Raw genomic sequence first — 27,106 nt, 5'->3', positions numbered from 1 at the left:
ACAGTGCCCAGAATCTTAATCACTAGTTTACTCTTTAAATATTAATTCCAATTATTTTTATCCATCTTATTTTTCTATATTATTTTTAGAAAAAATAATATTATTTACAAAAATTAATATTGTGCTAAAAGTCAATAATGCATCATGTTTCTCCTCACATTTTTATAGACTTCTAGAAATTGTTCTTGAATGTTTCATTTTATTTTCATTAGAGCCAACAGAACCGATAGAGTCCACTCAGCCAGAGACCTTTGGAGAGGAGGAAGGAAAACGTCCCCAGGGGAGCTTCTTGAAGAATCTGGGAGAGAAAGTCAGCAGATTTTGCCATGTCCCTTTCCAGCTGAAAGAGGTATTCTGGACCCATGAGTCTTCCTGAATCAAAGAATCTTTCCCTGGATGTCTTAATTTGGGCACTCTTATAGCCTTATCTTAATTTGGACATTTTCATGGCCTTACAACTGTAAACTTGCAACTTATTAAATTCCCTTTTTAAAAGCTGTTCTGTTTCTGGTATATTGCAATCTGGCAACTAGCAACTGAATGATTTTGTACCAGAGAAGTAGGGTGTTGCTGCGACTCACAGTTATCCGAATGTGGGAACAACTTTTTAAATGGACAAGGGGAAGATTCTGGAGGAGTTCTCAGAAGTTTAATAGAGAAGGCCTAGAATGCTTTGAAGGGACTGGTGATAGACTGTGGTGTCTAAAGATGCATCTGATAAGGTCTTAGACAGAAATGATGAACATGTCATTGAAAACTTGAAGGAAGGCATTGTTTGTAGATGGAAAGCAGAATTTGAGAGTAATGAACTTGGATATTTAGGAGAAGAAATTTCCAATAAAAATGTGCCAGATGCAGTGGCTTTTCTTTGAGGCTTATAGTAAAATGTGAGAGGAAAGAGATAAGTTGAGAACTGAGCTCTTTGGTACAAAGACACCAGAAATCGTCAGTCTGGAAAATTGTGGCTTCCAGAAAGGGAGACCCCAGAGAGTAGTGCCCTACATGAGGATCTGACCAAACATAGAAGCAGTCAGCCATTACAGGACAAATGAAGATTTGAGATGGAGATATCCAGAAAGGATTAGTGATAGTCCTTTTGTCTGATGGGCATAATCCCAGCCTATTGCATAGGGAACCAACCAGAGTGTTATGGGACTTGTTATAAATGGAACTACTGCAAGTGTGGACTAAAGGGGAGTGAAAAGGGAAAAACTGAAGGAAAAATATCTTCAGGGGCAGAACCAAGGAAGCAAGGACTGAAGTCCAGAAACCTAAGGCTAGGAGAGCAGGCCCACCCATGCATTTGGGGAGGGGAGTTTGCACTGAAGGCAGAGAGCGGGCCTTCCACCTCACTGTTCAGGAAGAGCTGAGCCCCAGACTTGGAGAGTTATATCTTAGCTGCCGTGCTAGTCAGAATAGCAGAATGTTTTTCTTTACTAGTTTCTAATATACTCTCTCTTTTTCTAACTGAAATGTGCTAGCTTGAAACTGTTACCCATCCCAGAAAAGCCATGTCCTTTATTCTAATCTTGTGTATGCAGATATATGGTTCGTTGGGGCCTTGAGATTAGGTTGTTTCCATGGAGATGTGACCCCACCCATTCAAAGTGGGTCTTAATCTGTTTACTGGATTCTTTAAAGAGGGAGATATTTTGGAGCAATCACAGAGGCTTGGAGGCCAAAAAAAAAAAATGCCTGAGGCGATTCAGAGATGAAATCCAGAGTTTGCCCAGGAGAACCTAAAAGAGGACCCACAGATTCTTAGAGATATGAATGCCCCAAAGGTTCCCAGAGAAGACCCACAGGAGATAGGGAGGAGATCACTGGAATCCGAAGCTGAAAGCCACAAACCAGGAGCAACGACCAGCTGAGAACAAACAGAGTCTTACCAACTGAGAAGAGAATGGCATAAGTGGCAGACATTCTTCAGAGTCCAGCCATTCTCTTTCTGATGTCTTAATTCAGACATTTTCATGGCTTCAGAACTGTAAATTTGTAATCTCATAAACACTCTTTGTAAAACCCAATCCATTTTTGATAAATTGCATTCTGACTGCTTTAGCAAACCAAAACAGGAGGGATAGATAAATGAGAAGGAGGCCAGCTAAAAGGGGGGAGGAAATAAGGATAATTCCAGGACAAACGGTGGTTAAAAATAGGTTAAGAACCCATGTTACCAATATTAAATCCTTTAATCCATGAACATGAGATGATTTTCCATTGATTTCTTTCTTCTTTAATCACTTTTAGCAGTATGTCACAGTTTTTGGAGGATGAGTCTTTTACATCTATGATAGTTAACTTCATGTGTCACCTTGACTAGAGCAGTGTGCCAATGGTTTGGACAAACAACCGCTGGCCTGACTGCTACTGTGAAGCTATTAAAGGCACTATCAGTTGATCACAACTATGGCTGATTACATCTATAAGGAACAAAGGAGAATGCCTGTGGCAATGGGAGAAGCCCTTTACAATCAGTTGACTGACTTAACAGGAGATCTGATGATTTCAGGAATAAAAAGGAGAATTTCTATCTCTACTTCAGCCAGTCAGCTTCTCTGAGGAATTCATCAAAGCCTTCTGCGCCAAAATCCCAATTCATGTTCTGCCCTATGGAATTTGGACCTGTCTATCCCTACAATCATGTGAGCTCAGTCTTACAAGGAAACCCTTAACATTTACATAACTATATCCTGAAGCTTCTATTTCTATGAAGATTTTGACCAATGCAACACCCTTGGGTCAATGTTTTACTAGGTATTTTCATAGATGCAGTTGTAAATGGAATTGTTTCATTATTTTCATATCAGATTGCTGGTGTATAGAAAAACAAATAATTCTCTACAGTGATCTAATATTCAACAATTTTGCTGAATTCATTTATCACTGCTAGGAGCTTTCTTGTGCAGTCTTTGGAATGTTGTATATTTAAGATCATGTCTTTTCACAACAGAAATAGTATTACTTTTTTCTTTCCAATTTGAAAGGCTTACATCTTTCATATTTTTGCTCACTTTCAGTTAATTATTTTAGAATTCACCAACCCCTATCATTTGATACTGAGGGATGCCATACCCAGATCTGCTGAATCATAGTTGTCTTCCAAGTATTTTCCCATCTAAACAGAATCCGACAACATAATGACGCCACACACTAATCAGAACACAGCTCCAAACTGCATGCCAATGAGGCTGAGTCTAGGATGCACTGTGTCTCCTCATTCTCTCCATTTCTCAGGGAAGCACCACTAGCTGCCCTTTCTTCTCCTTAGACCAGCTGTCTAGATGACTATACACAACTAAAAGGCAGGTGTAAAATGTATTCACCTTAGTGTCGCTGGCATCTGACACCACACCTAGTAGGTGTTACATTCAAGGAGCTCAAACACTCTTCACTGAATGAACAATAGCAAAATAATAAAAATGCTAGCAGTACTTTCTAGGTGAATTTGACAGTCAAATAAATACTGAGTATGAAACCATCGTAGAAAATGAAAGGACGTTACAATCTAATATTTAATTATATGGACATATCATTCAATATTATGCTTGAAATAGTTAAAGTACAGAATAAAGATATGAAAATATTCAGGGTCCGGTCACACATGTGAGGCTTCCTTTCACTTCCTCAGATCTCTCCCACACTCTCCAGGGCCCACAGTTTAGAAGCAGAGTAAACTTCCCTTGGCTCACTCAGTTCTTCAATGGCACATGAAGCATCGCTCATGCTGCAGGCGCCAAGCAGAGGACTGGATCCAAACCTTGGGCTCTTCGCCACGGAGCTCCACTTTCTACAGCTGAGTTATGTCCTGGGGGATCAGATTCTATACCTGCTCATGATGCCCATCATAGTATGACTGGTGGTGGGGATTCCCACTCCCTCTTCATTCAGGTTCTTTGCCTGGGTTTATTTATGAGAAAAGGCTTTTGTAAATCTTTACACTAAGAATGTGTGTGAAGCAAGAACATAGTTTTCTTCAAATGGCATTTATTTCCCATAACTTAAAAATTAGCAGTAGAGTCTTGTACAAAACACAATATTAAACAAGTGTTTAATGGACACTAAATAGTTAAATACTGTGAACAACGTAAATATATCAATAATTTTATATAGGTAAATAAACATTATAAAATTTTGTTCAGTTATAGCAAATAGAAGATGCTCTTCTCTCTCTTAATGGCTTATGAATCCATAAAATTTGCCATGATTTATTTTGAATCTGGCATAAAAACGATGATGAAGATTGCACTCTCAATCTTGAAAGGAGCAAATGAGTTGACCAAATGAACTGTTTTGAGAATCACATGTCCATTATTGCCAGAGATTTCCTTTGAGCTTGTTATTGAAAAGAAAGCACCTTCTGATTTCAACCCAGACCACCTCCCAGGCGCAGGGCTAGTGCTTCTCTTTCAGATGCATCCTGACTCCTTGGAAGTGCCTCCTCACAGTCAGGCTGGAGTTCTTGCGTTCCAAGGGTGTCTGATCTACCTTCATTTCCTTCTTCAATCATGTCTCCAGATCTTTCAGGTGCTAATAAAATCCAAAGAGAAATGTGTCAAGCAGAGTGTCATCCTAAGCCACTAAAGAACCACTTGTATGAAGAGGATGAAGATTTGCTGGACTAGCTCAGGTTGGACAGGGGTGGTAGCATCTTCTCAAACTGGTTCCCATCCATGAGTACGTGAGAAGATCGGTAGTCATTCCTGTCCTTTACACGTGACAGGAGGGAGATTCACTCCATTTGACTCACCAGTGTGAAGGGTTCCCGATGACCATAGCTTCCAGCCAGGACACAGGCCAGACAACAGGTGGGGAAGGGGCAGAGCCTCAGCAGAGCCATCAGCACAGAGCCTGGGAGGGCCCCTGGGGAGCTGGTGACTCTGCAGAGCTGCCTAGAGAGGGAGCCTCGTCTCAGCAAATTGTGGAGATATTTGATGCTCACAGCATATAAACTTTCATTTTCTGGGAATTTCCACTTTACCCCTTTTGTTTCCCTTCTACTTTTGTGTATGTGTATGTGTGTGAAGTCGAGTAAAATATGAACATTCATCGACATGTGTACGTGATGTTGGACTCATAATCAAGAAGTGCTGATGCATATCCACCTTAGCTTTTAACTATTTTTTCGTACCTTCTTGGTTGTTCCTGAAAGTAAAAGTCTGGACAATGTCATAGAAACAGGAATGTTGGGACTGCAATGGTACCCAGAGCTTATCATGAAATTCATTCATTGCACCTGTAAACATTTTTCTATAATGCTAATATTAATGGCCAAATTATATTATATACAGGCTCTCAGCAAAGTATTCTACAAACATAATTTCATCGAATCTTCACAGTTTCCATTTGAGACTAATCACCAGAGTCATTTAAATTTTATAGACGGAGAATTATAAAATTTAGACAGGGTATTGAGCTGGACAAAAGTCATGATTTATTCCATAAATAGCAGCTAAACCCTACACAGTACTCCCTGCACCTTAACTCTATAGCCTTAGGCCTTTAGGTGCTCTCTGCACACTGGTAATGAAGTCATCACCCTAACTAGCTGTTTGACTTCTGACCTCTCACTGGACTGTGAGCTCCCTGAGGGCAGTAGCACTGTCCCTAGATTCTAGAGCAGTGTCTGTCACAGGAGCAGACAGAGGAGTCCCTGCTCACAGCAAGTACAAAAAGGAGTAAATATTCCAAAGAGTGTGTAACCTAGCATTAAAGACCTCTGTTGGAAATATGAAGGATTCTGAAAACAAAGACAATAAAAATAAATATAAACTGGATTCTTTACGGTGCACAGATGCTTCAGTGATAAAACTCTTGCCTTCCATGCGGAGAGCCAGGTTTGGTACCCAGACCATGTACCACCGCCACCCCCAAAAATGGATACTTTAAACTTCTGGTTAATTTCTGAAAATATTTCATGTGGGAAAGGGGAGTTTTAGAAATCCAGTTGAGCCCAACAAGGAGCATCATTTATTTGAAAGACAGGACTTAAAATTAGAAGGTGTTAAGTGGCCTGTATTTTACCCAAATGGACTCCGGTCTATCTGGAGAGAGGGAATGATGCTTCCAGTGAACAGGAAAAATGGGAAGCAGAAGGTAAACACTTGTTAGCATTTATATATGGCAGGGAAAATGTTATTCAGAAGAGAGTTTACCTCTCATGGTTGTGATATATAACTCCAGGAAGGCAGCCGGGGCAAGTCACAGTTCTAGTATCTACACGCTGTGAGACCTTTGCACCCTCATTTCTGCTACATGGAAATGATCATCGTTCCCACTGCATTGGGATGCGCTGATGATGGTTGTGTGATGTCCTTATCACAACATCTGAACAAAGTAATATGACCTGTTAGCCTCTCCCATAATGGAGAAAAGCAACCCAGCCAGCTATGGAAACTTGATGGTTGTTTCCCTGAGATATCTGCTACATTCTCTTAATTCTCAGCTCAAAAAAAGCAAGTTTTATTTCTACTTTCATCTTTGTGTGAACTTAAACATATGTATGGAAGTACTGCTCTGTCTAAATATATAACATCTATTCGCTCCTGAGATACCAAACCTCCCTCACATTAATTAAATGGCTGTTCAATGTACACGTCACACTCTGCTGATTGTCAGGTGGTGTAACGACATCCTAGAGTTGAATCATCTCCGTGGTCCACTGTGGAAAAAATAAAATGGGGAGGGGAGGAGGAAGAGAGAGAGAGAGAAGAAGGGAGAGTGAGGAAGATGGAGGATGGGGACATGAGGAAAAGAACTGGGAAGAAAATAAGGAAAAATTTCCCTGATCTTTCAAAGCTGAAAATCCTTTTAAGAAACAGCCTCTTTTAAAGAGCCATCTGCCCTCCTGGAGCCACCTGCAGTTTCAACAGTCTCATCCACCTGCTGCACTGAAACCTGTCCTTCTGTGTAACACCCCAGAATCTGGTGGTGTCATTAGTTGTGTCATGTTGTCTTTCCAGAAGAGGAAGATGTCACTTCCTCTTTTTCTAATTTTCAGCATTTACTTTCTTTTTCCCATGTGTGTCAGTTTTGACTGCTTCCTTTTACTTTCTAGGAATACTAAAAGTGAGCTGCATATTCTGATATCTCAAAAATCATACAAAGAATGTAATTTTTTTAATTTACACTTTCTGTTCTCTTTTTTGAAACAAGTCTTAAAGCGAAATTAGAAACATTAGAGTGGCATTAGGAAAACTTTTAATCAGAGAAAAGACCAATACAAAAGAAGAGGGAACAATGTTTTAATTATGTAAAAAATCTGAAAGAATAAATGGATCACAAAGTCATCATTCTGATACAGCTAGAATAATGAACTGGGCTGGACAACGTCTCTGCCACGAAGCAACAAAGAAGCCCAGTGCACACATTCTAACTGCTTGCATGTCTCGACATTAGCCATGGTTGCACTTCACTCATTTTGAGGGAGGATTAATCATCTTGGTATAGTCTTGGCTCAGTGCAGTGATGGGCAGTTCAGTACTTATCTCAGTTAAGTAGAATAAAGAAAGCCAAATTCAGCAAACTGCTTATCATAAAGCTATTTAAGATATATGGATTTAATAATGATGGAGAACTCTTACCCTTATGAAGAGAGGAGGCTATCAGACTTACTGTACACCTGAACAAAAGAACATGCCACTACTGACCATCCTAGGCCATTCACATACACCAAACTGTACGGTGGTGTTTGAATTAAGAGGAGGAAACATGGAAGATTAAATAATGTAGGCTCATATGCACAACAATTCCACTCCCCACACCTACTATCACAAAATACAGGATTGTCTAAAGGATAGTACGAAAAGTATGCTGACATGATCCTTATTTTCAGGGAATAACCCCAAAAAGTGTGTATGTCGTAATAACACTGAACTAAATACTAAATACTAGGCTATGAGGAGAGGGTGTACTACATTTGTGGAAATACAGGTGAGATGAGGGGATGCTTTGAGAGAGGTAGTAATAATGGTGCACATGAGTATATCTTTGAAATTAGGAACAATTATCCAACCAACCCTTATGACACTCCCCATCCTACCAAACCACATGACTGTGCTTGCACACACACAAACACATGCACACACATCTAATTCCATTTTCGGTGGGTTCCTTATCCACTTAAAGCAGGGACAAAGTTATCTCAGATAGAAAATGGGGATAAGGATGAACCAAGTTCTCTGCTTGTTCTGAGATCTGCAACCTTTGATCAACTATTTCAGCATGAACCGGGTGAAAGCTCCCGAGTTGAAGGAAATCAAGTGCCCTTTTCTTTAAGGATGTTATCAAGTACCTGGTATTAAGGATATGACATAAAGCACAAGTAGATTTACACACATAAAAGACACATATTTCATTTCTGATTACCACACTTTCATGAAGAATATCAAGAGGGGGAGAAAGAAGGTTTAAAAAGAAGCCAAGGAATGATTTCTCAAAGTTCTTCTTAACATATGAAAACACATATCCAGAGAGATCTATCCATTAAATATTGGTGTTTAAGATGATAAGCATTTCATTGGATTGGAATTCTAATACTTTTTGTGTAAACTGAACTCTCAGTGTAAGGAGACAGAAAGAATCGCAAATGATACATCATCTCAGGCCACGAAGGAGAAGGGAAATTCCAAAGTGAGGAATAGAAAAGTCTCGGGGAAATTCAGAAAATGAAAATGCTTGTCTTCAGTATTTAAATGGCACACACAGAAGAAGGTCCTCAGAGAACCTGGTTCGAAACTCACAGTCCCCCATCTCAACCAAAAGAGGGTCTCCTTGGAACTCACCAATGGCTTTTTCAGTCCCTTCACTGGTGGTGTTGGTGATGATCTTCTCCAGCCCCATCAGCTCCTTCAGCTGTGACCTGCCCCAAAGCCTGGATGTGGGAACGCAGGAGACCCTCACAGTGTTGGGACAAATGGGGAAGATCTCCCTTCTCTCCTGCCTGAAGGACAGGACTGACTTCAGATTCCCCCAGGAGATGGTGGAGGCCAGCCGGGTCCAGAAGGCCCAGGCCCTGTCTGTCGTCCACGAGATGCTCCAGCAGATCTTCAACCTCTTCTACACAGAGGCCTCCTCTGCTGTTTGGAACACGACCCTCCTGGAACAACTCCTCTCAGGACTTCACCGCCAGCTGGAGGACCTTGAGACCTGTTTGCTGCAGGAGATGGGAGAAGAAGGATCTCTCCTGGGAATGAAGGACCCCACACTGGCTGTGAGGAGATACTTCCAGAGGATTCTTCTCTATCTACAGGAGAAGGAAAACAGTCACTGTGCCTGGGAGGTTGTCAGAGTGGAAATCAGGAGATGGCTTCTCTTCATTCACAAGCTCTCAAAACTCAGCAATTAGGAAAGAAACTCATTCCCAGAGATGAACATCCAAGCTCAGATGTTCCAGGCATTTCAAAGGCGATCCATCTATAAAATAATGCTCCATCTATAAAATAATTGAATTCAAAATTAGCAATTTTTATCAATTATTGAGCATATATAAGACCAATATTTTAAGGATCTGTCAAACATACTTTATCTAGTGACCCGTAATTGAACTTTATTTCAGAAAATATTTATTTATTTATTTATTTATTTAATCATTTCAACAAATTTATCAATTTTATGTTTTTTCTATTTATATGTTCTGTTTTATATGAATATGTTCACCTTTGCTTTATAATGAATATTCTACAGTTTTAGAAGTTTAACAAATTCTTATTAAATTTGTTTTAAGACGTTTCTGGTTTCTGCTCTTTTTAAAAAAATGAAATTTCCCTGAGGTACTAATTCTGCAAAATGAACAGGAAACGATCAAGTGCAGTGGATTCATTCATTCATTCATTCATTCATTCAATGACCTTTGAGCTAGAACCTTGAGAAAGAGGTGAGTGCTCACTGACCCACTGGAGCTTACACAAACAAAGGACATGGATGTAAAAAAGTATTTATAAAATTCATTACATTTGGGATCTGGGCCCTACAGGAAAAGCAAAAGATGCCTTAGCAGTGAGTCTCATGGCAAGAGCAAACCATTGGCTGCTGCAGGAATGCCAATGGGATCTAGCAGGCTCAAACACAATCCATGAGGATGTGTCTTTTCCCCATCCTTTAGTACATCTTTTACATCATTGACAAGATGGTCACAAAGAATCCTAGACTCAGATTCCACTGCCTTAGCCATCCAGGTGGAACGAGTTCTCTTTGATATTCAAGAACAATGCCTACTAAAGATTCAGATTTCTTGACTTGCCCATCCTTGAAACTCAGGACTGTGGAGCAGACCACCCTTTCGCACATGGTTAATATTTCCTCCATGGAAGAAAGATTTGTTACGAGAGTAAAGCGGAAGAGAAAACACAAAGGCAAAATCAACTGATGGCATATGCATCGTAATTATTATTTGTCTATCATCCACAAAGATTCTTATTCCCACATACTTGTAATAATATAATGCAATTGTATCATAACCAACCCAAAGGACCCTAATGTTTTTACTCAGAGACGTCTCACTGGGTCCCTAAAGCCAGGGCCCAGCTCAGGATTTCTTAAGGATTTTCACACACTTTGTAAATTCTGAGAACATCAGGTAAACAAAACTATAACCACCTTTCAATTCCTAATATTCCAAAGTGGATGGAAAACAGGATAACTGTAATGAAATGTCACACTTACAACAAGAAAGACAGGTAACGCCCCCACCCAAACAGCATTTTTAAGCTAGCAAATCTGTTAGCTTCCCGAACAAGGGTGGAAAGGTTTTTTCTGCATTAGTACTTGGGGTTGAATTGGAATCAAGACAGCAATACAATTAATAATCTTGGATTGATCCCCTCTTATACATGAACCGTCCCTATCAGATTGCATGTAAAATTGTCCTTTAAAGGAAAAAGTGAAATTCCTTTTATTATGTTGCCCTCACACAGTTTGAGCCCTTTTGATAGCTGTTAAGAGAAAGGTTCAAATGTTACAAGGGTCACCCAGTACAAGGCAGAACTCACAGGCAGAAAGTCAGTAAGACATACACTGTCTCCATTCTCCTCCTCCTGAGGGCAGCAAGCAAAGACAGGTCACAGCTGGAGCATAAAAGAATAATTTCCAAGGGAAGAAATCCACCCCACTCTGCTGCTCTCTCCATTCATGGGGAACTTTGGGTAGTGCCTAAGCAATCACATGAGAATGAGGACTTTTATTTTATGAGATGAACTTAGTTACTGGGAAAAACGTCTTGCAGCTGCAAGTCAGCTTCTTAGGGGACTTGTACACAGTGGTTAGAACACCTAGAGTCCTGCTGGGCAGTGGAGATACTTCACAGCCTTTCCCACCAGGTCTTGTCCTGCTGGTCTCTGCTCATCTATTGACTCAAGTCTCTAATCAAATATGAGAAATGATCTTTCACTACATCTTTAAATATTGATTCTTTTGCAACTATTCTTATTTATTCTTCAAGAGTACCTACACTCTTATTAGGAATGCCATTCATTAATTCCCATTACACCTTCTTTCTATCATCCTTTCCATCTTTCAAAATTGCTTCTCTTCATTTAGAGAATCTGTCAAGTTTGTCTTTCATAAGAGGACATCATTTCTGATCTGTAATTTCTATTTTTTCTCTTACATTTCAGTTCTAATTCTGCTGTTATGTTTTTAGTGTCCTTACTATTTTCACTTCTTAGATCTCTTTTTACCTCTCTGTTATATTTTCAATTATGAAATATGTGTGCATGAATGCAAATGGAAAGCTTACCATGCCCTGCATGCTTTGGCTTGATCCTTTGAAGAACAAGTTAATTATATTGTCTTCCTTCCATAAGCAAACACACCCTGATTCATAATAGAATTTTAATAAGGGAAAAACATAATAATTTCAAAATTTCAACTGTCAATTAATATTCCAGAGAGGAATTGGTAACCAATCTTCTCCTACTTTTTAAGATCAATATTCTTACTCATGATGAATTAGTCTACTAATGTAAATTTTAATTATTTCACACTGAAAAGCATATGGACTTCGGGAAATATGCATTGACTGTGAATGATAGTACTTAGTAGCATGTAGTTTGTTGATCTTGCATATAGTAGGTGCACAGTAAATGATAGCTATTATTATTTATTAGCAGCCAGTAAAGAATAAGTTGTAGTCTAATAGTGATGATATTTCGTAATGATTTATAAATATTTCAAAGAGGTTGGTTTCTTGTTTTAAGTTACAGTCCCCAGAATCTTAGCCACTAATTTACCCTTTAAAAACAATTTCTCACTTTTTTTATTTTTTTGTTTTTACTTTATTTTTTTTACATATGCAGGCATGAGAATGAATACAAAGAAAACAGCAACAAAAACTGATCCAACTATCCAACCACTATCTGTAAGACTTTAGCCCCAAAGATACAAATAGGTTGAGAATTAAAAGATAGAAAAGACTATTCTATGCAAATAGCAACCAAAAGAGAGCTGAGGGGGGTTATTAAAATAAAAATAATAGGTTTATGGGAAAATATTATTGGCGACAAAGGATATTATATATGGATCAAAAGATGGCAGAAAATATAAAAATTATAAACTATGCACCATTTCATGATAGAAATACTTAGAAAACTAGAAATAGAAGGAAACTTCTACAACAGAATAAAGGGCATTTGTAAAAAAGAAAACCAAAAGTAAAAACCAAAAAAACCACTGCCACACAACTGTGAAAGACTGAACATTTTGCCTTAAGATCAGGAGAAAGACAAGGATACCCACCTTCTCCAATTCCATTTAATATTGTACTGCAAGTTGTAACTAGAATAACTAGGCAAGAGTAGAAATAAAAAGCATCCAAGTTGAAGGGGAAGATGTAAAACTCTCCATTTGCAGATGCCATGATTATATATATATATATATATATATATATATATATATATATATATATATACACAACACACACACACACACACACACATATATACACATACAGAGAGAAAATTCTAAAGAATCCACACACATGAAAAAAGATTAGAACTAATAAACAAATTCAAGATACAAGATAAACTGTCAGGATACAAGATAAACATGCACAAATTTATTGTATTTCTATATACTACTAATGATCATTCTGAAAAGGAAATTAAGAAAGCAGTTACACTCAGTGTACCATCTAAAAGAATAAAATACTTTGGAATAAATTTAACCAATGAGGTGCAAGATCTTCACACTGGAAATTATAAAACACTGTTGAAAGAAATTAAAGAATTCTAAATAAATGGAAAGACATCCTGTGTTCATATACGGGAATACTTAATACTGTTCAGACCTCAGTACAACCCAAAGTGATCTATAGATTAAATGCAACCCCTATCAAAATCCCAATGGGCTCATTTGTAGAAACAGAAAAGTTAATCCTAGAATGCATATGGAATTTGCAAGTGATCACCAAAATCAACAAATCTTGAAAAAGAAAACGAAATTGGAGGACTCACATTTTCTGATTTCAGAACTTATTACAAAGCTGCAGTAATAAAAAAGAGTGATGCTAGCATAAGGATAGGCATATACATCAGTGGAAGAAAAACCCTATAAACAACACAACAACAGAGAGATAAACAACCCAATAAAAACGGGCAAAGATTTGAATAGACATTTCTCGAAAAAGATACACAAGGGGTCAACCAGCACACATAAAGATGCTCCACATCTGTGATCATTAGTGAGATGCAAATCAAAACTTCAATGAGATACTTCTCCACACCCACCAGGATGGACATAAAATAAGAAAATGAACAGAAACTTACAAAGGGGTGGCTAGGACGTGGACAAATTAGAACCCTTGTACATTGCTGATGGGATTGTAAAATCAGTTGCCCACTGTGGAAAACAGTTAGCCATTTCCTCAACAATTAAACATAGAATTAACATATGAACCAGTAACTGAATCTCTGGGCATTTATCACAAAGAATTGAAACTCAGTACTTATCAAAAACTTGTACATGATTGTTTATAGCAGCACTGCTCATGTTAGCCAAATGGGAGAATCAAAACAGATGTCCAGCAACAGTTGCATAGATGAACAAATGTAGTTTATCCATGCTATGGAATATTATTCAAGCCATGAAAAAGGAAGAAGTACTGATAGATGCTTCAATTTGCATGAACCTTGAACACATTATGCTAAGTGAGAGGAGTCAGACACAAAGGCCACATACAGTATGATTTCATTTATATGAAATACCCAGAATAGGCAAATACAAGTAGAAAGAAATTGGATTAGTAGAGGTAGGATTGGGGAGTACACGCTTATTGGGAATGGGGTTTCTTGTTGAGGTGATGAAAATATTCTGGAACTGGATAATGGTGATGGCCATACAACATTGGAATGTAATGTGTCACTAATGACAAGTTTTATGTTTTGTGTATTATAACACACAGACACAAGATCAACGAAAAATGAAAGATAAAAAAAATCAACAGTCATTGTATTCACACTTGTCTTGCTTTCCCTCTAGTCATACAATCAGACTCCCTCCCAGTCTCTTCATGCTGGGGGTGACCATGTGAATGAATGTCAGTCAGTTAATTGGGGGAGAAGTGAGGTTTGTCCTGTAGAGTCCTGGCCCATGAAAGCATCCCCAGATGATCTGCCAAGCACCACGGTCACATTGGAGAAGAACGGTGAGGACAGGAAAGTCATAAAATAGAATAAGCAGTTCCTTGAATAAATATAGAAAATTTGAAAAGAAATAAATGTTAATATAAAATGATTTTCATACCAGAGATCAAAACAAACAAGCAAAGGAAAAGGTTTAGGAGGGACAATGTGTACTAATTGACTGCAGCTTCCCAGCACCTAGCATGAGATCTAATACATTTAGGGCATGGAGGCTCAGGGACCAGCATTAACGAGTGTCTTCCTCAGATTCCCATCTCAGTAGAATGTCACAGCATTCACACATTACTGCTGACATCTGACTGCCAGCTTTATTCTAGGCCCCAGGACTGGACTGGCCTCTGGATTCCATTCCTGATGAGAGGCTGACAGAAAAGGGGACAACAAGAGGCTCCAGACAGTACTTAGTTATGCACGGGTCTAATTTTCTCCATGATCACATGCGGCAGGAAGTGAGAGAACATTCATTCATGAATGCACCAACACTGACCTGACGTATCTTGAAGGTATTTTTGGAGGAGAATTACTTTAAGAGATGGTGCTCCCTGCTAATAGTGCCTGGGTGACCTCAGAGTAAAGGTACGTTCATTTGTACTCACAGGCTGGGGTCATCTGAGTCACTCTTATCACATCTTCATGCATAGATTAGTAAAATTAAAAATCAGGTTACAAAATAATAATTAGAGTATCATTGTTTCTTTGGGTTGTTTATATTCCTGGTAGGCAAAGGGTAGCCAGTATGAAGCAAGTACGTTTAGAACTAAGTACCCAGGGTCACACGCAGGGAAAGGAACATAATGTAGGAAACAGTCTCATGGGTTTACTTCAATGCAAGATGAATACACAGTCTTACAGGTGTGGAGACTTGTTTGACCTAGTTTTAAGCAACAAAGAAGGAGATGTGTACCTCTTGGGAAGGGTGTACAAGAATTCAACAGAATGGGTTCAATTCCTGGCCCATGCACTTCCCAAATAAACAAATAAGCAAATGCAAACAAAGAAAAACACAACAAATGTACTGCTGCAATAACAGGATAATCAGATGGAAAAAGAATGAAATGTGACCCCACCTATACCACATAAAAAGAGACCAGGTTTTCTGATGGTAACAGATTCTGTTTATATTTTTTCATTCATATTCCTTTCTGCTCATCAGACTGCATAATTTCAATTGGCTTATCTTCAAATTATCTGACTCTTTCTTCTGCCTGTTCAGTTGGCTGTTGAATTCTTCTGCTGCATTTTTCACTTCACCTGTTATAATTTTCAGGTCCAGAATTCTATCTCATTATTTGTATTCTCCATTGGGTGAGTCAATTTTCTCATACATTCCTTATGTATGTAGGCATTGTTTCACTTATGTATTTGAACATATTTAAAACAGCTGATTTAAAGTCTTTACCTAGGAAGTCTAAATCTGGTCTTCCTCAGGAATAGTTTTTAATTGATTGTTATTTTCTTACTGTGTATGGGCCATACGTTCTTTTTGTTGTTGTTATTGTTATTGTTTGCTGTTATTAATTTTTTTGTTTCTATTTCACATTATTTTGATGAAAACTTCACATTAAAATTAATATAAGGTAGCAGGGTGGGTCACGGTGGCTCAGCAGGGAATAATGCACGCCTGTCATGCCAGAGGACCTGGGTTCAATTCCTGGTGCCTGCCCATGTAAAAAAAAAAAAAATAAAGATAATAATACAAGGTGGCAACTCTAGAAATCAGTCGTCCCCAAAGAGTGCTTTTGCTGCTTTCTGCAGGTTGCTATTCCTTGTTTTTCAGTGAATTTTCTGCACTAATTCTCTAAATTTTGGGTTATTTGTTATATGATGCTCTGAAGTCTATAATCAGTTAGTTGGGGATCAACGAATGATGGAACAGAGATTTCCTTATGCCTGGAAACAATGCAGCTCTAGGTCTTTCTCAAGGACCTCTGTGTGTGTGTGTGTGTGTGTGTGTGTGTGTGTGTGTGTGTGTGTGTGTGTGTGTGTGTGCATGTTGTGGTTCACACTAAATTCTCAGCCAGGCAACTTTCAACTTTGCCTTAGTCCTCACTTCCTGCTTATGCCAAACTTTCAGATCAGCCAGAGTGGGAGACTGGGTCATTTCCAGGTTCTTCCTGAGCATTTGCACAGCTCGACAACTGAGCAGGCCCTTCTAGAGTCCCAGAACTATGATCGGGTCTTTCAAAGCCCTTTGGACATCTTCTTCCTCATCTCTTTCTTCTCAGCTTTTAGGCTAGGATATTGCCTGGCCCTACTGTCCCCGTTACCCATTGCCTCAGGTAGCCAATATATTAAAACACTTGGCAGTAAACATTTTTGAGAAAAGCTCTCCCAGGAGAAGCTTTTAGCATTGGCTGAGCTCTGAGACACATACAATAAAGATACCCCTTTCCAGTGGGCTCTTCGCACCTGACAAGCCAAATAATAACAATCATTGGGAATGGGGATGTGAAGGCATTCCAGCTCCATCCTACTCTGTGTGGTGCCCCAATGCAGGCTGTTACTTTTCAAGGCTCCTACTGAGCTTCAGCGTAAGGCAAGTTAAATGCTACAACTCTTGCTGTTCTTTACTGAGAGTCAGCTGCTTTACTTGACTAAATGCTCCCAGGTTTTGTAAGTCTGATTAATTTCCAGATTCCTGAAAAGTAGATTCTGGCTATTTTTGCCAGTTTTGGGGGTTGTATTTATAGAGAGACATATTTCCTGAGTTTTTTACTCTGCCATTTCCATTCATGTCACGCGTCTCTACTTACATGTCCATGAATCTGAGGAAATCAACCTTCACAAACAGAATTGGGCTCTTCTTTAACATTAATTTTAACTGCTGTCTATAATTGGCAAATGTCAGGGGTAATTTTTGCATTCATAATACAGCTCAAATAAACACTACCTTGTTATTCTGGTTAGTTTTCTATGTGATCTTTTCTTTTCTGTCTTTGATTTATTCAGCCAAAATTAATTAGATTGGCTTTAGAGTAAGAGGATGATGGGGACTTACAAACATAAATTTCACATTTCTAATGAGAACTTTTTTCTTATTTTTGGTTTTTTGCATTTATTTTGTAATGGACAGGACATCAAAATGTCCTTTCTCTTCCCTATTTCTAATGTCCTGCATTCTTCACAGCTGGACATCATGGCAGGAGATCAGTATGGCCATCCTCTCAGCCAGGTTTTACCTGCAGTCACCAGATGGCAGTAAAATGGTGAATTTACACTTCTTTGGTTCAGGGATGTTTCACTGTGTGAAGGAAGACTCCAAAGTTGAGGGGGCATGGAGCACAGAGAAGAAACATTGCCTGAAATCTCTGTGATGTCATTGTTTTAGCTTGATCCAGTCTGAAGTTGGATCATGTGCCAGTTTGAAAGTATTATGTACCCCAAAAGCCATGTTTCAGTCATAAATCAATCTAGTGAGGGCAACTGTTTCATGTAATCCTGCTTCAATACTTTAGTCTTGGAAACTTTGATTAGATTATCTCCAGGGAGATGTGACACACCTAATTATTGGTGTGACCTTTTGATTAGATGGAGATGTGACTCCACCCATTCCAAGTGGTTCTTGATTAGTTTACTAGAGCCTTTAAAAGAGCAAACTTTTGTAGAAACCTGAGCACAACAGGCCCAACAATAACTTCACAGCAAAGATGCCAACACTTGGAGAACACAGACAGAGATGTCTGGAAATTCTTGGGGCCCAGCAGATGTCTCCATGAGATGTTAATCAGGCCAGAACCTGGAGAGGGTCAAGGGAAGCCAAGAGATGAAAGCCAGTCCCAAAGATGCAAAGTGAAGAACCCCCACAGGAATAGTGGCTGAAAGCAATGGAGACCAGGAGCAAAGTACCAGCAGACGGCAGCCACGTGACTTCCCAGCTTGCATACGTATTCCAGACCCATCAGCCTTTCTTGAGTGAAGGGAACCTCTTGTTGGTGCCTTAATTTGGACACTTTCATTTCCTTAGAACTTGAAACTTATAACTTATTAAATTCTCCTTTTTAGAAGCCATTATAGTTCTGGTATATCATGTCAGAAGACAAGTTCTCAAAAGAAAATGGCCATTAAAGGTTTGCAGTAATGAATGAAAGTCAGCTCTGGTCCTGAAACTTTATACTCAGACCCAACCAATTCATCTGCTGCTTGGTTAAAGGTTATGGTGAAGCCAAGAGAAAGGGATGGTCCACATGGCACTCAAGAAGACCTTTAAACTCTTTCTGTAATTCTAAGTGTACCTCATTACGGTTTCAAATGTAAAGTCTTAAAACATGCAGAAGCTGTGGTAATGATGGCAACAGTCTTATCATCAACCAAAAACTTTTGCATTCCACAGTGGAACTATATTCAGAGGCAGTTTACAAACTAAGCAGCATGTCAGTCGCATTGCGTTACATTCATATGCTTCATTCTAATACAAGAATTGTTTAATCCTAGATTACTGCCTTATTGACCACAAGAATTCTGATAATTACTAAGAATATGGCACTAATATGGCACACTGAACCAAATTACTGTTATCATAAGCACATTCAAAATGAATATCATTTCACAAACAAAATAATACAACAGAAATCCATTTCTATTAACTAACATATTCAACCATCTCACCTGCTTATATACAAACATAAATTCCCAGGTATCTCTATTCATATTGTGTCAGCTACTACACTTATCAGGCTGACTAAAGTAACAGTCCTAGGAGGAACTGGCCATGAGACATGAAATGAATTAAAATTGGTGAAAGTTTTAATTAAATAATCGAGAGATAATTTAAGTTGATTTTTAAAATATAGTCTTAAAGTTAATGACAATTTGAGAATCGAAGGGGATATGACAAGTGTCAAACACATATAAAAATACGTGTTTTATACATATTTAACATTATTATACATATATAACCTATGTTATACATATATAACATTAAAAAAGAAAAAGAAAAAGAATTAAAAAATAAAATTAAACATAACTGAATAAAATGAGAACCAAAAACAAAAGATTAAGACATTAAATATAAACTTGTTAAACATCCCTGTTAAAAGGAAAACTCTTGATTCATTTAAGAAATAACTTTGTAATTATTGTCAGTGGTCGCAAATGCCTAATATCAAGTAATACAAAAAAAATGCAAACAATGGACAAAGATAGAGCAAGACTATATGAGGGAAAGACAGAGAGGGTGCAATATTACTATCAGTGAGAACTTGATAATACATAATAGTCATAAGCATCAGTGAAAAAGGCTAAATTTTAAAAATAGTGACAACATAGAAAGGAAACAAATATAATTCATAACTAAATTACAAAAGCCATGAAACTAAAATGCAAATTAAATAAAACATTCAGTTATGATTTTTAGAAATATATAAAAGTGTGAAAAGAAATATGATGCATTTTGAAATTTTAGCACAGTATTTTTTTTTCTAAACACAATATAGAAAAATAAGAAGGACAAAAAGAATTGGGAAACTATTTGAATAGTAAATTAGTGGCAAGGACTCTGGGGTAGTGTAAGTAAAAACAGGAAATACAACCTCTTTAAATTATTTATAAATCATTTTAAATAACCCCACTCCTAGCACCAAGATGTATTAGTTAGGGTTCTCTAGAGAAACAAAATCAACAGGGAACACTCGCAAATATAAAATTTATAAAAGTGTCTCATGTGACTGTGGGAACACAGAGTCCAAAATCCGCAGGGCAGGCTGTGAAGCCGATGATTCCGATGGAGTTCTGGACGAGCTCACAGGAGAGGCTCACCGGCCAAAGCAGGAAGAGAGCCTGTCTCTTCTGAATCCTCCTTAAACGGCTTCCAGTGATCAGATTAAGCATTATTCATTGCAGACGACACTCCCCTTTGGCTGATTGCAAATGGATGTAGCGAACATGACAATGATTTAATTCTATGAAATGTCTTCATCGCAACAGATAGGCCAGTACTTGCCCAACCAGACAAACAAGTACCATCACTTGGCCAACCTGACACATGAACCTAACCATGACAAGACTACAACAATGGACTCTTTGCAGCCTGTCAGTAAAGAATAACCATCATTTATTGAGCATCTACTAGAGGCAAGGTAACAAACTTCAGGTGCTGGTAATTGAACTACTATCATTCACACCCAACCAATATTTCCCCAAGTTCGTATGCTTTTCAGTGTGACATAATTCAAAGTTACATTAGTGGAGTAATTCTGCATGACTAAGAAGATTAATCTTAGAAATATAAGATGCTTTTATACCAGAAAATACACAATTTCCTCTGGGAAATTCTCCCCTTCAAAACTCTACCAGGGGACACACTCTCATCACACGTAATTGGTATCATGCTCCCTGGCCTCAAGGGCTGCTCTAAACCTCACTAAGTTCCTCACTCCTTAGCCCCCATACAGTCCACCCAACAGAGCAATTACCAGCAGATGAGCCCCAAAATTGGAATTATTGAATATAAAAATAACAAGGCTAGGTGAAAACTGAAGGTGGAAATGTGAGCAAGAGAAATATTTCATTAGGACAGTTCAGAGTGAACTTTGGCATTTCAAGTCTCCTTCTAGAATCTCAACTCCTGTGTGAGGTGCTGAATATATGATCTTTTGGATCATGTAGAAGGCAAATATTGACTCTAATATACACAAACACACAGATATAGAGGTCCCAGTTGACATTCTCAGTGATTAGAAAATACCCACACAAAGGAAGGAATCATTTCCCTGGAAGCAATTGAATTTGCTCTCAAGCTTGCCCACAATTGTGCTTTGCATTACAAAGATGCCTGCTGCAAGATTCTGCCTCTAAAAACCAGGGATAGGTTACCAGTTCTTCTCTGTATTGATGTCTTCACAGGTGAAATATTGAAATTATCATGTTTTGCCCCTTAGATAACATTGCATAATGGATCAGGGTTTGATGTTCGAAAGAAGACAATATAAGCATTAACTTGTTCTTCAAAGGATCAATCCAAAGCATGTCAGGGCATGGTAGGCCTTCCATCTATATTCACGTACAGATATTTTAATAAATTGAAAATGTAATAGAATGAGTTAACAATAGAGAAAAAAGAAGTGAACTGAGCAAGGAAACTAAAGATATAACAGGAGAATTAGAACGCAAATGTAAGAGAAAAAGAATAGAAATGTCAGATCAGAAATGACGTCCTCACATGAAAGAAAAACTTGACAAAGATTCTCTAAATGAAGAAATGCAATTGAAAAGAGATGAAAAGGATGAAAGAAAATAAGGTGTTATGGAAAGTAATGAATGGAGTTCCTGATAAGAGTGTAGGTACTCTTGAGGAATAAATAAGAATAGTTGCAAAAGAATCAATAATCAAATATATAATGAAATATCACTTCTCATATTTGAAGAGACCTGAGTCAATAGATGAGCAGAGACCAGCAGGACAAGACCTGGTGGGAAAGGCTGTGAAGTAGCTCCACTGCCCAGCGGGATTCTAGGTGTTCTAACCACTGTGTACAATTCCCCTCAGAGGCTGATATCCAGCTGCAAGATGTTTTTTTCCAGTACCTAGGTTCATCGCATAACACAAAAGTCCTCACTCTAATGTGATTGTTTAGGCACCGCCCAAAGCTCCCCATAAGGAGAAAGAACAGCAGAGTGGGGTGGATTTCTTCCCCTGAAGCTTATTCTCTTTGCTCCAGCTGTGACCTGTCCTGGCTGCCCACAGGAAGAGGAGAATGGAGACAGTGTGTGCCTTACTGACTCTGCCTGTGAATCCTACCTTGTACTGGGTGATGCTTGCAACATACAAACCTTTCTCCTGACCACAATCAAATGGGTTCAAACTGTTTGAGGCCAACATAATAAAAGGAGCCTCACTTTTTTCTTTAAAGAACAATTTTACATGCAATCTGTTAGGGATATTTCACAGGTAAGTGGGGACCCATCCAAAATTATTGATTGTGTTGCTATATTGACATACAATCCAAGCAAAGTATGTATTAGCAAATGCAGAAAAAATTTTTCCAACCTTGTTCAACAAGCTAACACACTTAGTAGATTAAAATCACTGTTTGGGGGTTACTGATCTTTCTTGTTCTAAGTGTGAAGTTTCCTTACAGTTACCCCGTTTGCCGTCCACTTGGAATACTAGGAATTGGAACATGGTTACACTTTTCTTTACTTAAAGCCTCAGAATATAAAAACAGGGTGAAAATCCTCAAGAACTACTGGACTAGGCCCTTGTTCTAGCTAGCTGCTGGAATAAAATATACATGAAATGGAATGGCATTTAAACAAGGAATTCACATGCCAGAGACCCAGGTTTGATTCTCGGTGTCTGCCAATGCAAAAAAAAAAAAAACAGGTATTTAATAAATTGCTAGTTTACAGTTCTAAAACTGTGAAAACGTCCAAAATAAAGCAAGGCTCTAGAAATATCCAATGTTAGGCATCCAGGGAAAGATATCTTGGTTCAAGAAGGCTGATGGCGTTCAGGGCTCCTCTGTCAACTGAAAGGGCACATGGCAAACATGGTGAGGTCTGCTAACCTTCTCTCCAGATTCTTGCTTCATGAAGCTAAACCGGGGGATGAATCCTTTCATCTCCAAAGGTCTGTGGCTTCATGGACACTCCTGGTTCTCATGGCTCTCTCCGCTCATGGCTCTACTGCTCTCTCCAAAATGTTTCCACATTTTTAGTATTCCAGTAAAGTAATCAAGACCCACCTGGAAAGGGTGGAGTCACATCTCCATCTAATCAAAATGAATACCCACAATTCTGTGAGTCACATCTCTGTGGAGATAATCTAATTAAGTTTCCAAGCTACAGTACTGAACAGGGATTGAAAGAAATGGTTGTTCCCACAAGATTGGATCAGAATTAAAACCTGGCTTTTCTAGGGTATGTAGTCCTTTCAAACTAGCACAGCCCTGGATTCAGAAACCTAATGAGACACCTGTTATTGTCCTCTGAGTGAAAAGCTCTGGGACGTTTTGGTTGCTTTTGATATAATATTGTTACAAGTATTTGGGAATAAGAATCTTTGTATATGACAGACAAGTAATAGTTATAATACATGCACCATATATTGGTTTTGTCTTCACTTTTTCTCTTCTGCATCAATCTGGAACAAATCTTTCTTCCAGGAAGGAAATTTTAACCATGTGACAAAGCTTGGACAGCTTCCACAGTCCTGAGTTCCAAGGAGGGGCAAATCAAGAAATCAGAATCTACAGAAGGAATTGTTGTTTAATATCAAAGAAAACTCTTTTTGCCTGGATGGCTAACACAGTGGAATCTGAATCTAGGATAATTTGTGGCCATTTCTACTATGATACAAAGACATCATCTAAAGGATGGGGAAGAGACATATTCCCAGGGATTTTGTTTGAGCATGCTAGATCCCACTGGAATTCCCTCAGCAGCAAATTGTTTGTTCTTGCCATGATCTCCCTGCTGAAGCATCTTTTGCTTTTCCTGTGTAGCCCAGATTCCAAATGCAACTAATTTTGTAAATACTTTTTGATGTCCATGTGCTTTGCTGTATGTAAGCTCCAGAAGGTCAGAAAACACTCACCTATTTCTCAAGGCTCTATGCCCATGGTCATTAAATGAATGAATGAATGGATGGATGGATGGATGGATGGATGGATGCACTGCATTACATACTTTGCAAATCATTTTGCAGAATTAGCAACTAAGGGTAAGTTTATTTTCTTCAAAGAAGAGAAATGTCTTAAAAAATTTAATTATGATTTATAAACTATTATAACAAAAAGTAATGTATTTATTACAAAGCAAATGTGAACATCATTTATGTAAAACAGAACATATGAATACATACACCATCAAAATTATAAATTAATTGAAATGTTTAAATAAATAAATACGTATTTTATGAAATAAAGTTCAGTTACAGGGCAGTGGTTACATTTATCCAGATTCTGAAAATATTTGGTCATACATATGTCAATAATACTGATAAAATATGCTAAATATAAATGAAATTGTTTTCTAGCTGAGACAAAAAATATAGGCTTTTGAAATGACTGGAAAATTAAGTCTGAGTTTAGATGTTCATCTTTGGAAATCACTTTCTTTCCTAATTCCTCAGTTTCCTTGTGAGCACATGAATGAAGAGAAGCCATCTCTTGATTTCCACTCTGACAACCTCCCAGGCACAGTCACTGTTTTTCTTCTCTTGTAGATAGAGATGGATCCTCTGGAAATATTCTCTCATGGCCACTGTGAGGTCATTCATTCCCAGCAGAGATTCTTCTCCTCCCATCTCCTGCAGCAAACAGGTCTCAAGGTCCTCCAGCTGGCGGTGAAGTCCTGAGAGGAGTTGTTCCAGGAGGGTCGTGTTCCAAACAGCAGAGGAGGCCTCTGTGTAGAAGAGGTTGAAGATCTGCTGGAGCATCTCGTGGAAGACAGACAGGGCCTGGGCCTTCTGGACCCGGCTGGCCTCCTCCATCTCCTGGGGGAATCTGAAGTCAGTCCTGTCCTTCAGGCAGGAGAGAAGGGAGATCTTCCCCATTTGTCCCAACACTGTGAGGGTCTCCTGCTTTCCCACATCAAGACTCTGAGGCAGCTCACAGCTGAAGGAGCTGATGGGGCTGGAGAAGATCATCACCAACACCACCAGTGAAGGGACTGAAAAAGCCATTGGTGAGTTCCAAGGAGACCCTCTTCTGGTTGAGATGGGGGACCGTGAGCTTCGAACCAGGTTCTCTGAGGACCTTCTTCCATGTGTGCCATTTAAATACTGAAGACAAGAAATTTCATTTTCTGAATTTTACCCAGACCTTTCTATTTCCAATTTTGGATATTCCCTTCTCCTCGGTGTCCTGAGAACTTATATCAGTTGTAAATCTTTCTGTATTCTTACATTGAGAGTTCAGTTTACCCATTAAAATATTAGAAGTCCAATCCAATGGGATGTTTATCTTAATAAGAACATTTTTTAATAGATAGAGCTGTCTGTTAACAGACTTTGAAGAAATCATTCTTAGGCTTCTTCTTAAATCTTCTTTCTCCCCTTGAGATATCCTTCATGGAAGTTTTGATGTACTAATCAGGCATGAAGGATATGTCCTTTATATGCATAGATCTAGTAGTGTTTTTCGTCATATTCTCAATACCAGGCACTTGGTAATCTAAAGCAAAAGGACTCCTTATGCTTCCTTCAACCCATAGGAACGTTCACGTGGTTCATGTTGATATGGTTGATAGAAGGTTGTAGAGCTAAGAACAAGAAGCACACATGGTTCATAGTTATCCTTATTTTCTCACTGGTGTGGCCCCCACCTTAGTTTAATAACAAAACCACAAAAAGGGAATTAGATGTCTATTCAAGCATTTGTGTGTGTGTGGGGGTGGGTTTGTGGGTGTGTTTATGCAGTTGTTTGGTTTGATAGGATGAGGAGAATTATATGATTTGATTGGATAATTGGTTCTAGTTTCAAGACATACTCAAGTGCACCATTATTATTACTGCTTTAAAGTGTCTTCTCATCACACCTGTATTTCCACAAAGGTAGTACATCCTCTCCTCATAGCCTAGACTTTTAGTATTTAGTTTAGTGTTCTTACATCACCTACAAACTTCTTAGATACAAACTTCTTAGAATCATCCCTTCAAAGTAAGGAACATGTCAGCATACATTTCCTAGAACCCTTTGGACAATACTATATTTTGTGATGGTAGGTGTGGGGAGAGGAATTGCTGTGCATATGCGCCTGTGCTGGTTTGAAAGGAAGCATGCCCCCTAAGAAAAGCCGTGTTTTAATATAAATCCCATTTTATAAAGGTAGAATAATCTCTATTCAATACTGTATGTTTGAAACTGTAAAGAGATCATCTCCCTGGTTGATGTGATTTAGTCAAGAATGGTTGTTAAACTGGATTAGGGGATGACATGTCTCCACCCATTTGAGTGGGTCTTGATTAGTTTCTGAAGCTCTATTCAAGAGGAAACATTTTGGAGAGAGAAACTCAGAGAGAGCAGAGAATGCTGCAGCACCACGAAGCAGAGAGTCCACCAGTCAGCGACCTTTGGAGATGAAGAAGGAAAATGCCTTCCGGGGAGCTTCATGAAATAAGAAGCCAGGAGAGAAAGCTAGCAGATGACGCCGTGGTCGCCATTTGCCCTTCCAGCTGAGAGAGAAGCCCTGACTGTGTTCACCATGTGCCTTCTCACTTGAGAGAGAAACCCTGAACTTCATCAGCCTTCTTGAACCAAGGTATCTTTCCCTAGATGCCTTTTATTGGACATTTCTTTAGACTTGTTTTAATTGGGACATTTTCTCACCCTTAGAACTGTAAACTAGCAACTCATTAAATTCCCCTTTTCAAAAGCCATTCCGTTTCTGGTATATTGCATTCCAGCAGCTAGCAAACTAGACAGGGCCTATAATATTTAATCTCCCAAGTTTCCTCCTCTTAGTTCAAGCATCACCATAGGGTTTGGTATTTATGTGAATGGCCCAGAATAGTCAGTAGTGACATACTCTTT

At 38.6% G+C, this 27,106-nt stretch overlaps 2 protein-coding genes and 1 pseudogene across 2 annotated transcripts; 1 reads left to right on the top strand and 2 right to left on the bottom strand.

Annotated features, from left to right (window-relative positions):
• Positions 1–4,311: 4,311 nt before the first annotated feature.
• On the bottom strand, positions 4,312–5,056 carry LOC143656607 (interferon alpha-2-like; annotated as a pseudogene).
• A 3,729-nt stretch (positions 5,057–8,785) lies between these two features.
• On the top strand, positions 8,786–16,873 carry LOC143656591 (interferon omega-1-like). The gene is made up of 2 exons (XM_077128609.1): positions 8,786–9,299; positions 16,818–16,873. The coding sequence occupies exons 1-2, from the start codon at positions 8,786–8,788 to the stop codon at positions 16,871–16,873; spliced, it is 570 nt and encodes a 189-aa protein (XP_076984724.1).
• Positions 16,874–24,693: 7,820 nt separating this feature from the next.
• LOC143656579 (interferon omega-1-like) lies at positions 24,694–25,328 on the bottom strand. Its single transcript, XM_077128608.1, has one exon. The coding sequence runs from the start codon at positions 25,255–25,257 to the stop codon at positions 24,694–24,696; it is 564 nt and encodes a 187-aa protein (XP_076984723.1). The 5' UTR covers positions 25,258–25,328.
• Positions 25,329–27,106: the final 1,778 nt, after the last annotated feature.

The sequence above is a fragment of the Tamandua tetradactyla genome, chromosome 2, assembly GCF_023851605.1.
Source record: "Tamandua tetradactyla isolate mTamTet1 chromosome 2, mTamTet1.pri, whole genome shotgun sequence".
Classification (NCBI taxonomy): Eukaryota; Metazoa; Chordata; class Mammalia; order Pilosa; family Myrmecophagidae; genus Tamandua; species Tamandua tetradactyla.
This window is presented reverse-complemented; position numbering and strand designations above follow the sequence as displayed.

What these genes read in the sequence shown, in the direction of transcription:
- LOC143656591 (XM_077128609.1), top strand. Translation starts at nt 8,786, where the DNA reads ATGGCTTTTTCAGTCCCTTCACTGGTGGTGTTGGTGATGATCTTCTCC. An exon ending in GGTTGTCAGAGTGGAAATCA is followed by an intron (nt 9,300 to 16,817) that starts GGAGATGGCTTC and finishes TGATCGGGTCTT; the next exon opens with TCAAAGCCCTTTGGACATCT.
- LOC143656579 (XM_077128608.1), bottom strand. Translation starts at nt 25,257, where the DNA reads ATGGCTTTTTCAGTCCCTTCACTGGTGGTGTTGGTGATGATCTTCTCC.